Source organism: Pholcus phalangioides, unplaced genomic scaffold (assembly GCF_987345545.1).
Source record: "Pholcus phalangioides strain wild (caught in Gottingen) unplaced genomic scaffold, Ppha-v1.0 ptg000015l_1, whole genome shotgun sequence".
Classification (NCBI taxonomy): Eukaryota; Metazoa; Arthropoda; class Arachnida; order Araneae; family Pholcidae; genus Pholcus; species Pholcus phalangioides.
The window spans coordinates 115,642,761-115,657,815 of NW_028301608.1; the positions used below are offsets into that span (position 1 = coordinate 115,642,761).

General features: G+C 36.5%; 2 protein-coding genes across 2 annotated transcripts in view; one reads left to right on the forward strand and one right to left on the reverse strand.

Moving 5' to 3' along the window:
• The window catches only part of Prp19 (pre-mRNA processing factor 19), a 34,790-nt gene extending 24,544 nt beyond the window's left edge, over window positions 1–10,246 (forward strand). Inside the window, exons 12-13 of the mRNA XM_089245232.1 lie at window positions 3,880–3,941; window positions 8,361–10,246. Coding sequence (XP_089101358.1) covers window positions 3,880–3,941; window positions 8,361–8,502 — 204 coding nt within the window. The 3' untranslated portion in view covers window positions 8,503–10,246. The remainder of the gene's footprint in view (window positions 1–3,879; window positions 3,942–8,360) is intronic.
• A 258-nt stretch (window positions 10,247–10,504) lies between these two features.
• On the reverse strand, window positions 10,505–13,076 carry LOC149077668 (lewis-type alpha-(1,3)-fucosyltransferase-like). The gene has a single exon (XM_089242877.1). The coding sequence runs from the start codon at window positions 13,014–13,016 to the stop codon at window positions 11,733–11,735; it is 1,284 nt and encodes a 427-aa protein (XP_089099003.1). The 5' UTR covers window positions 13,017–13,076; the 3' UTR covers window positions 10,505–11,732.
• Between the last annotated feature and the right edge of the window lie 1,979 nt (window positions 13,077–15,055).

The window sequence follows — 15,055 nt, forward strand, 5'->3', positions numbered from 1 at the left end:
AAATCGCGTATCCAACTAAGATATGTCATTCAAGTTGTAAGGGGTTGTATAGTTATAAAATAAAAAACAACAACTTTTTATACCGTCCCCGTGTGCCAAAGAACCAAATTGAGACGTTGTTGCTCTGTCTTTTCCAATGCCAACTAAAATAATTTCACGTTTCTAAGTGCAATATTCACCAAGATATGCAAATTCAAAAAATTGAAGAAATATGGGAAAAAAACAGCATTAAATGCGGTTTTTTTTCCAAATATCTTAGTGAATATTGTATTTAAAAACGTTGAATTTTTTTGTTGGAGACCGGGAAACAACTTTCCAATTCGGTTTTGGGGCACAGAGTGTCCGCATGAAAAGTTAACATTTTTATTTTAATAACTATGTAACTCCTGGCAAACATGAATCAAATATCTGAGTACTACACATTATTCAGATACTTTTTCCAACAGGAAGCATGCTTCTAGAACCAATGGTTCGCCAGTAAAATGCCATATGCCCCGTTACCTATGCGTTTGTATATTATATATAGTGCGAACTGTTATGTGAAATATTATGCTGTGTTTAAGCCAACTCGCCTGCGAGAGAGCGGCCACATTATGAACTAAAAAACCACTTGAAGGTAGCTTGTCATCAAACGAAATATCAGATTTTCACCGTATCGAAATTGAAGTCACCAAACTGATAATCTTATTTGAAAATCTGATTATTTGTATTTTCCGATGGGCTTGAAATCCTGATAATGAATCATTATTATGTTGGCATGAACAGTTTTGTCACTGCGTACATGATTTCTCTGGAACGAATGGTTCAAACAAATATTTAAAAAATTTTCACACGTATTTTAGTTCAGTTTTTTAAATTCATAGTAGGGCTACAACTTGAACCTATATCCTTGATACATGTATTATTGTTGAAAACGATATGAAAGTTGAACTTTTCAATTGTGATTCATTTGTGTGGCATTACTACTTCTATCCGAGAAGCTACAACTGACATTTCTCAATGAAACCATAATTATTTACACACAAAAAAATAACTAATTTGGAAATAACACAAAGTTCATCAAGTACAGTAACTTGATGACATTGTGCTGTCTTCAAGCGCAGAGTTTACATTGATTGAAAATAATGTATTATATTTTTTTAATGTATTTTATTATGTTCAATTTGCTTTTCCATTATTTTCATAAATTAAAAATTAATCAAATTAAATTCAAACATATTTACTTCAGACAGTTATTGAATAACTATCTTCTAATTGGAAAACGGGGGAGTAGAAAATTATTCAAGTTCGCAAGGGGGCCACAGGAACGAGAAATGGTTGAAAAGGGGCCATGGATAAAAAAAAATTTGAGAACCATTGCCTTAGAGGGTGGGTCACAATGAATGTATTAAAGATAAATTTTGAGTTCATAGCCTTCAAATAACATTTAAATTAACAGACATTGATTATAATAACATATAAAGGTATTTTCTTTCGAAATTTCAATTAAAAAAATTTTTTTTTTTGCATTAAAAAAATAATTTTTTGATCGTGGGAGGGGGGCAAGAGCCTCCTATGCCCCCCCCCCCAATATGCATTAGGATGCAGAGGGGCATAGCTGATGACAACATTTTGCTGACGGGGGGGGGGGGTCAAAAATGGCTAAAAATTTGCTTGCATAATATTTGAATGGCCCCTTATTGAAGACACAACCACGTGGCTTCTGTGATGCCCACCACAACCTCATAGGGTTGAATTCACTTTAATTTCTTCATGAAATCAAAACGATCTTAATCTGAAGGTTTTAGTTTCTGGTTCGTAATGGTGGAACTAATTTCCATCTCTGGTCACTGTAGTTGGCAAATAAAACATCTTCGTTTCAGTCTCTGAATGTCTCAAATGATGGGTCTTCTCTGAATATTATGGCCTTCTGTCAACAAACTATAGACACTTTTGCCTTTTAGAAATACTTCTTAATACTTGCAGAATCTCCTGCTCAATGTTTTGCTGGGATTTCTTTTACAGTAACACATCTGTTTGTTTTGTTTTTTTCATCTTATCAACCCTTGTGTTTATTGTGTTTGGTGCAGGCAGTCCAAAGACGTCTGCTGTGAGGCTATTTTTGATCTTGGCATTTCCATTTTTGAAATGTTTCAACTGTTCCAGCACTGCTAACAACAATTAAATCACTACAACTTGACAAAAAAAAAGTTACATTTGACCCCACTTATTAAAATCATGGGTAAAGTTATCATTTGGATATTGTTATCACTTTTGTAAATAACGGAACGGACCAATATCATAACATGGGAAAAATTCTTTTATAGTTATTGGGGGAATTTGGATAACATTTTCAATTTTTTTAAGTTGTTTTTTTTTTGCACATATTCTGAAGCTAAGGTTTAACCAAACTTTTTTGCCCTGTAAGTTATCATCAGGCTGCAAGACTATGTAGGAGGCTAGAAGGTGTTCTCTCTGCCCTCTCTTGTTAACAAGCATTTCCGTATTTAATGTAATCAGTCCGTAGTATTCACTGTTATCCATGTATGTGTGGAGCTGCTTTTAATATTAATTGGACAGTTCCATACTAATGCCTCACAATGGCTGAATAACAAAAATATAGGATTTTAGCTCAAACTAAAAAAAGTCCAGTTTTTTATAATAGAATTTAAAAAAAATAAAACAATTAAGCATTTTGAAACCAATTATGTAAGAAAGAAAACGATTCATTGATAAAGAGTTGTCACATTTTACCAATAATGGTTTACTGTACCTCCTGTTCTACCAAATGGGATGTATGGTCACCTTACTTGCAAACAGGACTTTTTTTTTTTGGGTATATATAATTTGGTTACTGTTATCAAACCCAGAATCCTGATGTGATCACATTAAGCAGCGTGGACTGTATTTTGTATCCTTTATCTGTTGTTATGATGCAGCCACTAATTATGTCGCACCATATCATTGTGTCTATATAGGTCTCCGAATTTGTCTATGAAGGCTTAAGAAAAGACTGGGTTTTTTTCTCACGTTAATAAATTTGTAAAAAATTCTCTCTCATCAATTTCAGTACGGCCCTAAACATCACAAATATGCAGCTCATACATTATAGAATAAAATTGAAGTAAAAACCCTTCATTTATATTTGCTGGAATTTGTTTGTGATTTTCAGGACAAAAACAAAAATATAAATGGGGGATGACATGTCCAGACATGGTATTGTTTTGAAGTGCAATAGAGTCTCTATATTCTGAGGTGAATCGGACAGCCCACCTTGGACTACTAGAAACTTAGATCCTTTGAAAAACAAAAAGGAATGCATAAAATGGTGGTTGTAATTATAAGAAAAACTATTTTGCAAAAAAATACAATGGATCCATCTTTGTAAAAATTTGTGCCAGAATTAAAAAATACTTGAGACAATTGTGTAAAGTTGGTTTCTTTGGACTGTTGTATCTTATTAGTTTTGCTTTTAATTTATAACTGACCACCACCGAGCTTCTTTTGAACCAAAGCCATTCATGGGGGGAAGAATAAGTTTCTGTTCTTGGAAAAAATAAGATTTTTCATTTCCTTAAATCATACAGCGATTTTTTTATGTATTTACTGTGTTTGTAGCAAAATTGAAAAATATTTTATAGTTAAACTGTCTATAAAGATACTATAAAGACCTAGAAAAAAAAAATAGTGTTATCGACAGGTTATCGTTGTAGACAGTTTGAGCATTTGTGCTATTTCCTATTAAATTGGAATTCCGCCAGGACCAAATATAGTTATAGGCAGGTTTATTGTTATAGACACTATCGCTATACATGGGTTTAATTGTATATAGAAAGAACTTATTGTTCACAATGTAATTATGTAGGATATTATAATAATAGTTCATTTGATACATTTTAGGTTAAATGCATTTGCTTTGACCAAAGTGGAACCTATTTAGCTGTTGCAGGAACTGACATAAGGTGAGGCTGCTTTTTCTTTATATAATTTCATATTCATTACAAATATTTGTACAAAGTAAGAGAAGTATTTTTAAAGTTTTTCATCAATAATCACACAGGTTCTTTTCTAGCATATATATCATATCAATACTACAACTAGATAACACGATAGATATCTTGAAAAAAAAACCCATTTAAATGCTAAATAAAACTATACATTTAACATTATATCACCTAAAAACAAACAAGGACATTTTTAGAGTGAGTTAGATGGCTTTTTATCTCAGCCCGAGATATCAAGGAAACAGTTATTTTCCAGATATTGTGCTGAGGTGACTTTGGAAAGAAAAGCATGCTTGCCCGGTATGCAAGAGGGCCTGGGTTCGTGTCCCGGCGGAGACGTGATGACTTTTCTTTCCTAAGTCACCTCATCACAATATTCGGAAAATAACTGTTTCCTTGAAGAATAACTGTACTTAGACTTGCATTGTAGATTTCCTTCTTGTAGCATATGGAAATGCATGCTCATTTTTTGACGTGTCATTTTTTGTACTTGCCTAAAAATCATAAATTTTGGAGTTATCAAGTTGTAGTATTGAGGCAATGATATGTATTGCCTTTAAGAGATAACGGTATTTATGTATGATTTTCGGTTTGTGTAAATAGATATAGTATGCAGACCTGCCAACTCTCCCGATTTAGGCGGGAGTCTCCGGATTTTTCATCCTTCCTCCCGCTCTCCGGATTTGTTAAAATTCTTCCGGATTTTGGCAGAAAATTAGATTTTACGCGAGCTTTCATGTTGTCGTGGCGTCAATGATTGCCGTAGTCATTTCCATCGAGCAGCCGTGAAAAAGTCTCTGACCACATTTAAGCAACTAGCAAAGACGCGACTTCGTTTTCGTAGCGTTTATCGGCAATCATTTATCAGGGGCATGACCTTGGTTGCCGAAATTCCTGTATAATTGTTATTGTATTCCATTAACAGCCATGCGGTAAACACGTTTTTTCGTCCGCAGCTTGAATTTTTTTAAATCGTTTCTTCCGATTAAACATCTTCGGAAAGGAAATATAAAACTTTAAGCTATATAAAGCTTTTAAAAATTCATATAACCAAGGCTATCAATCACTGATAGCATCCACAAAAGGAAACACTTATGAACATTATGTAGATGTGATTTCTCTATTCTGCATGGAAAGACTGACATGCAATTAAATTCTTCTCAGGGGAAATGCAGAACCTGCCTTGGGGAGGGGGGAAGAATATAACTTTTTCTTAATTTATTTTAAAAAAATAATAATTTCGAATTTTTTTTTTTGATCGAGTCTATGAGTGTCGGGCCCCCCCCCCCCCCTTCCCCTCGGGAGAATCTCAGTATTTCTGGATTTCAAAAGTTGGCGCGTCTGAGTATGTGTAAATGAAACTCTGATTTAACATTTATCATAGGCTACCAAAAAATATCCTTGAATCAAAAATGTAGAGAAAAAAAATTATTACCAGATGTGTGCATTTTTCTTACTCTTTTTATGGGATAGCTAAAACAAATCAGTTCGAAACAGAATTTAAGCTATTCAAGTCACTGGTAATGACCTTTATTTCATTGTCAGGAGAAAGACTTTTGAATGATTAAATATGAAAAGCACAAGAGCGATGAACGTTTTTTTACATTTAGTTGGTATCCATACTTTTTTCAAGGTGAATATGAAAAGGGCAGTTTTTAATTGTGTATAGAATCATAAATTTCGATTTTAACTCGTCGAATTAATCAATCAAGATGTCTGTTCAGTAATGTCATTAGTTTGTCAGAACTATTGGTGGCCTCAAAGGCAGCTTATTGTTGCATGCACTGTTTGTTGGTGTATGTCTACCTACTAAGTTTCATTTCACAGGTGCATATTAGCCCGGGGGGGGGGGTGTTGCCACTCCCAGCTATTTTTTCAAATCAAGTTTATTAATAAAATTTATAAGCATAAAAAACTTGGAGAAGTGCATTTCTTAGAACAATTTATCAAAAGTGTTGCACATTAACCTCTTGACAGTAATTCCCGAGTCCAGTTTGGGCAACAGTGAATTTTTATATGTGATTTGATGATTATATTTGTGACAAAAAAAGGGGTTTTTTCCCCCATGAAGTTTGAATTGAATTTATCTTTTTTATTGATGTAGTGCACAACAACAAATAAAAATATTTTCATATTACAGTTGGTGCATTTTTCTGAAATAAATTACACTGTCAAAGGGTCGTAGAATAGAACCATGCTGATAACTCAACATTTATTATTCCTGTGGTTGACCCAATTTTAAATTCAATGGGGAGAAGCCTCTCTAACTGGACGCTAGATAGCTAAACCCTGCATGGGGAATACGATTCGTTTTATCGCATCTAATTTTTGAAAATTGCTCAGGCGTTGGCCAATCAATAAATTTTCACTGCATTATTTTGGATGATGTGTATTTCAACATTTTTTTATTGGTTGGAGATTCTCCCTTAACCTTAGAATAAGGTCACTTCCCACTGTTTAGAATCAAAAAACTCGACCTAGGCACTACAAAAATTAGAAATATGCGTGAATGATACCTGCAAGTTTTGAGTAAATGATGGTTGAGTGAGCTAGATCGAAATTTTCAAATTTAAAAAAATAAATTCAAGTATTTCTTATTTTCAAAAATTGCACCGCTCATTCACGAATAATAGATATTTCGACTGTGGTTTTTTCCCCTCTACTATCAAGATTTAGAAACACTTCATAGACTTATGCAGATTATTTTTTTTTAATTTATAGATGATGGAATAGAATTGTTCAACTGTATGCAAGCACATATAAGTGCATAAATGATATTTAAAAATTGTAAGGACTAGATCAAATCAAACCTATGTCAATCACTTGACTTCCATGTGTCCATTGACATGTTTATCTATACTTTTGGTATGTCAAGTAATTGAGGTTCCACTGTGTTCTCTTCAATAATATCAATCAAGAGAATTTTTTTTCCAGTAAAATATCCTTTTCTTCCGAGGTTTCTTCATCATGATCTTGAGTTTCATGCTTCACTTTTTGCTAAAAATCTCATCCCTTCCCCCCCCCCCTGAATGTTTCCTTTTATTTGTGATATTTCTATAAATTTGGTAAAGAGTGATTAATTATAATAATAAATATTACTTGCATATCTCTGTCAACTTTTAGAATTTTTGTGTCATTATGTAACATGGTGAAAAGCCCCATTCATCATCATATTACAATTTTATCCTATTTATTACGATTTTAGTTTCTGAATGTGATTACATGCTTTTGCTTATGAAAATGATTTTTTGCTGAATCACTTATATTAACTCATATTAATATTTTCCCTGTCTATATCCAACATCACAAAGTGGTCATTGCTCAAAATCATTGGTAGTCTGTTCAAGGCTACTAATTAAAAAAATCTGACCGTGAAGGAGAAAAAACAATTTCCCTTGAAGGGGGGTTGTACTGATGCATGTTCTTCGTACAGTGACTACTGCTCAAATGAGAAAACAAGAAATTTCCCACTGGTATACTGATGAACAGCTTATGGTGATGTTTCCGGTTATGGATTCCTGTGCCAATCTCGTTCCTTCAGGTGATATCTATTCACCCTGAATGTTTGCACCAATATTTTTTAGACGCCTATATCAGAGCTCGATAAATCCCAGGCACCAGATCACCATGGTGACCATAAAATCTGTGTCTGTCCATCATCTGTATAAATGACACAATTTTTTTAATTTTATGACAGTTCAAAAAGACACTCTTTTAATGTAAGGAAAGAATATGAATGAAAGTTGCAAAAACATTGTTTAAGACAGTTTTTCCTTGAGATTAAAATAATTCGGTCCTAAGAAATCTGGCTGTCGCCTAATTTTTTTTCAAAATTTATCAAGCTATGTCCTATATATATACATACAGTAGAGATTATATAAATACCAATCAACAGAAACATCGGTTAACTGAAAGCGCTCCAGTCTACAAATTCACTGCCTTGAGGTAGCTATTAGTGGTTAGCAAAACAAGAATAATGTGATGCTGTCTTTAAAACTTTTGCAGAATTTAGCGGTAAAAACACGAGTCTCAGCTCTGAAGCAAAAGAAAATTTTAGACTTCTTTTCTCAGACAGTAGGCCTCCTTTTTAATGGACATTTTGAACTTGTCGAACTAGGCCAGTCAGTTCTCTGTGTTATTTGTAAGACGTGATACAAAATATATACAGTTTGTGTTTGATACCACTGTTTCTTTGTTTCATATTGTTCCTATGACACTGGTAGAAAGGTTGGGAAACTAAACTCTACTGTATTTATTGTTCAGAAATCAATTTTGTCTGATTGTGATAAGCAATATTGTAAGATGTCATGAATAGATTTCTTCCATATCTTCAGATATTAGTGGCTATTATTATAAATTTTAATTTTTACTTTGCAGAATATACTTATGCAAGCAATGGGACAATCTGAAAACGTTCGCGGATCATACTGCTCTCGCAACAGGAGTCCGTTTCGGCCATCACTCTCATTTTATTGCATCTGTGAGCATGGACCGCACCCTGAAAATATATGGCATGTGAGATATTCACGTATATCATTTGGTATATAGTATATATATACCAGTTCTTTGTTTTATTTTGCATCGAACTCAAAATTTTCACCGAAGAAACCAAATTGGATGGTTTATTTGAATTGTAAGTGTGTACGGTTTATTGATTATAAGGAATGTTCTGTAATTGCTGATGTGGCCTCTATTTCATCAACCGTCTGTCATAGAAGTATGATTCCAATTTAAAAATTGCTCAGCAGGCGTTCAAAAATTACACTGTATCAGTTTTGAGAGTGAAAATACAGTGGGTCATAAAATAAAAAATCTAAATTTTTATACTGTCTCCTTTTCCTCTGACTTCCAGTTAGAAAATTGTTGCCCTGTATCTCCTTAGGCCAAGAGAAAAAATTCCATGTTTCTAAGTGCAATATTCGCTGAAATATTTGAATTCAAAAGTTGGACAAAAGTTGTGAAATAACAGCAAAAACTAATAGACAATGCTCCTTTCCCTCATTTAAGCTGCCCTTTTCCAATTTTTCTCTGATTTTGAATTCAAATATTTCAGTGAATATTGAAAAACACGAAACTTTTTTGGTTGGCCTCAGTAGATACGGAGCAATTACTTTCTAATTGGAAGCTAGACAAAGGGACTGTATGAAAATTTAGATTTTTTTTTTATTCTGTTACACACTATTTTCACTCGCAAAACTGATACAGTGTAATTTTTGAATAGCATTTGAGCAATTTTTTAAATTGAAACTACCTCTACAATGGACGGTTGATGAGATAAAAGCTTCATTAGCACTTACAGGACACCCTGTATATAAATGAAAAATATTCTAAACATATTTTCATACAGCATTGTTCCGTCACTGATTCTTTATTCTTGTTGCTTGATACATCTCTTAGTTACAATATTCTCTTATAAGTTTGGCATGTACGGATATTACACCTTTTCTTTTGTTTTAATTGAAGCAAATATGATTTTTTGTGAAGTTGGGTCAACATAGCGCATTTTCCTTAGAGAATAATAAATTTTCTAATTATTTTTTTTTTATTGACCTGAGTACAAACCTGTCACAAGGGCATTTTGGCCATACAATATTCAGTTTTTTTTATGTGCCGGCATAAAATTGATCCTAACGAGCAGCTGGTTTATTGCTTGTGTTGTAACCTTTCATCCTGACCACATTGTTTAGAATTCTCGTCCATTTTAAAAAAAAAAAGTTATATGTTAAGCATTAATGCCAAAACACCAATTCCTATTATTTGTGAGTTGCAACTCTCCATGATATCTCTAACGAACAATTTAACACAGAAAATATTCTTTCATCATTTGTATTCAGTAGCAATTACATAGAGCATTCAGTATTGCCACGATCAGGTTATCAATAATGTATTTTGTATTTTTTGTGAGCAGATGAGTGAATATCATTTCTGTTAAATTTTAGTTCCATTTTATATACAAATTTCACTTCATTGACGTTTGTAATGGTCACCGTGGATTGTTGAAGAACTGCAGTGAATCTTTTAGATTTGTTTGCTCAATGGAATGAGGTTCATTCTTGAACAAAACATGGTTCAGCAGGAAGTGTGCCAAGAGATTTTGTAACAAAGAATCTGGTAAAGGTAAAATGGTGCGACTAACATTTGAGAGAAATGAGTCCACATTTCCTTCAACAAGCAACTTGAATCCAGCATGTCTAAATTCAGAGCAAAATTTTGAAAAAAAATTCCACATGCTGAGTTTTCCTGTGTTTTTTTGTTTGTTTTTTTTTTAAAAGCAAATGATTCACAAAAGTTCAGAGAATACCGATTTTAGGACTTTGTGCTACGACTTTGTTTTTTAGATGTTATGATAATAATTGTTTTCTTCGTTAAACTTTATTTTATGAGTATGTACTCGATTTGAGTTTCAAGTGTTGCTTTTGAACAATTCAATAAAAAAAAAAGAAATTTGTCTATAAATCTTAAAGTTCCAATATCTTTATTTATTATTTTTTTAAATTTTTTCAGCATTCATCACTTTACATTGAAGTATTTTATAAAAGACGTTCTAGCTGTATCCCGACAGAAGCTTTATTTGACCTAAGTGTAAATTGAAATATAGGAGTGAAACCCTTTATTCAGGAAAAATCCAATAGAGATATTGGACAATATTTTGGCTGAAGTTGTGGCTGTCATCATATTCAGCGACATCTGCCTTGATTTTCTTTGGTTGGGGGGTGCCTTGAAAACTCCAACGAAATTAACTTCACATTTTTTTCATTCAAAAACAATCCACACTCCTAGACTTGAATTTCTTTAAAACACCTTCATATTCACAAAAATTCTCTTTCTTTGGATCACAATTTTTCCAGCATTCCATATTTCTCCAACATTTAGGTTCAATCTTGAAATTTGTCACTTCGTAATTGATACATTCTTTCCTACAATTGTAATTGAATCAATCTTCCTCGTCTCTCTTTCTCTGCCATCATCATCATTACTACCATGTACCGATCCATGTGCCACTCTAGCAAGCGGTCTGCACAATAACGGACTATTTTCTTATTTTTCCATGGAAGAAATGGCTACTTTAGCCTCAAAACAGCTGTATCGTGTTTTCCATTTTTATTTTTAGTTAATTTCATTGGAGTTTTCATCCTCTATCTGCTCAAACAATATTTTCCTTTAAATGCAGTAAAACACCTCTTTTGCAGACACCGGCGAGACAAAAAAATTTTTTTTGCAAAAGTGGGAGGTTGGCCATTATAATCAGAGGTTTGAAATGCATACTTTTATTATACACTGGGAAATTGTTATTTGGTTGTAAAAGAGGGTTGACACTGTTAAGAGGGTGAGAGAAAACCAATGTTGGGATCCTGGGCACGTTCCCCGTTTTTCTATGTTTGAAAAGACCCAGTGTATGTATTATAGTTCTAAGTATCGCATCCGCTTTATTTTTCGCCATCGAGTATGGCTTTGACCTTTGAAAACCAAACACACCCCGCTTCCCATCTCATTGAGATATCGAAGCGTTCATCGAGTATGCCTGCAATGTAAGGGGGAGAGAAAAAATTACACACGCTGCAGTGGTTCTCAAAGTGTACGTCGCGGCTCCTAGGGGGGGCGTCGCGTTTAGCTGGTGATATTGATGTGTGCTGCTTCGATGCTTTGGAGTGTTTTTGTTGGACTTCTTGGTAGCCACAGATAAACATTGACCAGGGCAAGGGAACCGCGAGTGATGTAACTTTGAGAGCCACTGAATACTAAGTTCTCCTAAGTGGTAAGTCGCACAAATCCTCTGTCTTTGACCCACTTCGAGCATCCCGGATCATCAATGTACCACTTCCGGATTTTCCTGGCCACTTCGCCGTAACGTTTCTCTCCGTGCAACGAATCACAAAGCCTGCACGTCCACGGGTCGAGATACGCGGTGTGGTTCTCCTTGCTTCTCAACATACCAATGTATAGCTCTGCGCTGGTACTGATCCTTTCGAGTTCCTCGGCCAGTTCTTTGGGATCCGGATATCCCATCGCGTCGACGTAACTGCCGTCCGGCGCCAGGTCTCCGTAGCGGACGCCGCCGAAAACCACGGGCACGACGTGGTGGTTGAAAACGTTGAAGAACTTCTCGGTGACGTAGTCTTCGCAGATGGCGTTCTCGAACGACAAGCAGAACTTGTACCTGGGCAGAATTCGCTCTATGCAAGTCGACGACTGAGACGGGAAGCACTCCTTGGTGCCGCACTTCCCGTACACGTCCACGCTGACGTACTTGCTGAGCTCCAGGACGTACGATTCGCGGCCACCGTCCGTGTGACAGTCGCTTACGAACCACACGACTTGGCCGGTTTTGGCTTCGAATATCGACTCGTAATTGATAGTTATCTTCGGAGGATCGGCCACGAGGTCCGTGTAACCGTACTTCACGGGAATGTCCGCCTCATCGTGATAACTCATCGTGAGATTGAAGATGTCTTTAAAGAGTTCCATATCTTGGCGGCTGCTTCTCTTACGCGCAAGCCACGGGGGCTCTAGGTTGTACAGGATCCATAGTTGGCCGCTCGGTCTTGGCGTTTGTGGCAGATCATTCACATCGATGTCCAGTAAGTGGAATATGACGGCGTCCGAGTCGTCGAATAATCTCCTGTCCCTGGTCACAGTACACAGGGTGTTCGGACACCCACACTGTGAGAACGACCTGTCACCTAATCTCAGGTAATAGTAATTTATCGACTCCTTCACAGAGTTCCAAGGCGTCCAGAACAAGATCATCTTCGACCTGCGCGTATCTGGATTCAAGACCGTCTCGGTATACCGACTGAAACCGATTTTCCTCGACTCGTAGACCCTGTGGAAAGGTAGACGTTGGCCCTTCAGGCGTCGGGGCATTCGTGGTGGGTCGACGTCGATAAGCGTCTTTCGAATCACTTTGGTTGTTGGCAATGTGGCGTCGAATTTGATCCCGGATAAAAGATATACTACTACGATCATTGCAGTCGGCAGAACGAATCTCACGAAGACTTTTTGGCGGAGAAGTTGCCAATTTTTTGAAATCATCACAAAAGCCCGTTGAATGGATTCTAATCCCGTGTTGAACAATCCTAAATACCAGAGGTAAACAATTTTTTTTTTTAAAGCAAGGCAAACCTAATGAGGCTAAAATTTAGAGGCTTATTGGCGCCAATTATTCAAGCATAAATCGAATACGCCATCGCCCTCAAATGTTGCAAGTAGAACTTTTCTATTGATGTCGGTTCGGGTCTTTGGTCGACCTTCGGATGTCCGAATGGATCACATGCACCGTTGAACATCCGATCCGTGGCCAATCGTTTCAAAAAGCATGCACATACACGCATGCATCTGCGAATGATTTTTTTCGTAACGCCTCCATCCGGTTACTCAAACAATGACCGGCTTCAACGCTAGCATTATGTGGAGGCGAGCTCCGAGTTACGAAATAAAATCTTCGGTATTTCAGTGAAACTCGGTTATAAGGACAACGATGATTCTTCAAACTTTTGTCGTTATAACGGAATATCGCCAATTCTCGATAAAAACGTGCCAATTACTCCTTATTTTCAACAAGCAATGCAGTGCTATAGCAAGTGTATAGTGATTTAAAATGTATTTCACGGGAAAAAAAGTTGACACGGTGAGAGCCGTCTCAGCAGAATCGCAGGCCCCTGGGCAAAGTGATTCTTTTTTTATGAGGGGGGCACTTTTTGGTTATAGAAATACCTATTATCAAATCAGGCGCGGATCCAGGACGATGTGATCGGAGGAGCGAATTATCATTTTGACCGTCCCTTATTTTATGGATACAAAATTTACTCGTATTATTCGATGAGAGGCGCGGTAGTTCCTATCGATCCCTTCTGGATCAGACATCTTCAACTACGAATGGAGAGGAGGCAGGTGTCTTCAGCTGCGAATGGAACGGAATCAGACGTCTTCCACAGCGAATGTAGTAGAGGCAGGCGAATACTGGTTAAAGAAACGACTTGTGGTGTATCGGATCATCTCGTGTTTTACGGGACAGACAATTTTTCCGCACATCATTCGGCTCTTGGGAGATGCGATCGAACCCCCCCCCCCCCTCCCACCATCTCATCCTGGATCCGTGCTTGTATCCAATCTACACTCACTGTCGAAAATTGGGCTAGATCTCATTTTCACGAGGCCCTTTCTGCATTGAGTTTCCCGGACCGTGCCTGGTTGGGCATATGCATTAAGACAGCTCTGAAACACGGCAAAAAGATTAATATTGAGCTTTATACTAATATGCAAGTTATCTTCATCCCTGATTTTAGTAAGGGTTATGAATTGAAGTTAAGCTTCGTTGAAAAGAGGGGGGGGGGGCTTTTTCAACTACAAAAAGTCTAGCAAAACTACGAAATGTTCCTTACATGTGCCATATCACCCAAATTATGGTAATTAATACGGAATAACGACAAAAAATGTGTCGTTACATCCGAGCTCGTTGCGTTTCCATTGACGTAATGAGCAAGGTTCGTTTACATTAACTATTTAAATCTGAAATTAGTAAGAACCCCCAATTATTGATGTTATAGCCGAGGTTCGTTTTTACCGAGTTCAATGCAGTTATTAACTGCTGGCCGTATTTTGATTCCAAATTTGTGACTTTCAACTCACTGCTGGGCATCTGTTGGCAATTGTTGACAGGATTTCCCGTTTGCACTGAAATAAAATATGGTCGAACTGTGGTTCTCGCCTTTTTACTCGGCCCAGAGGTGATTCCATGGTTCAGCCGCCTTTATCCCATTCTTATCATTCCTTGATATTATCCCATTCTTATAATTTTCTGCCCGAATAAAGCAGAAATTATGTAGGATTTCCCCTCTTCCCCTGCAAATACGCTTCTGACCGTGCCTCCCCCGGCGAGCTTCAGTCCATATTTTCGCACCTCGATTATTTTGCACGTTGCCACTCTAAAATTGCACTCTTTCCAGACCTTGAGGTTTCCAAACTTATGACTGCAGCTTCTCCCTCGAGGTCTAGACCACGGTTTTCCAACTGGTGTTCCGCGAAACCCTGGGGTTCCCGGAACCCTTAGCTTTCAAAAAAGAAAACTTTCT

Coding starts and splice junctions, on each gene's coding strand:
- LOC149077668 (XM_089242877.1), bottom strand. CDS start 13,016: ATGATTTCAAAAAATTGGCAACTTCTCCGCCAAAAAGTCTTCGTGAGA.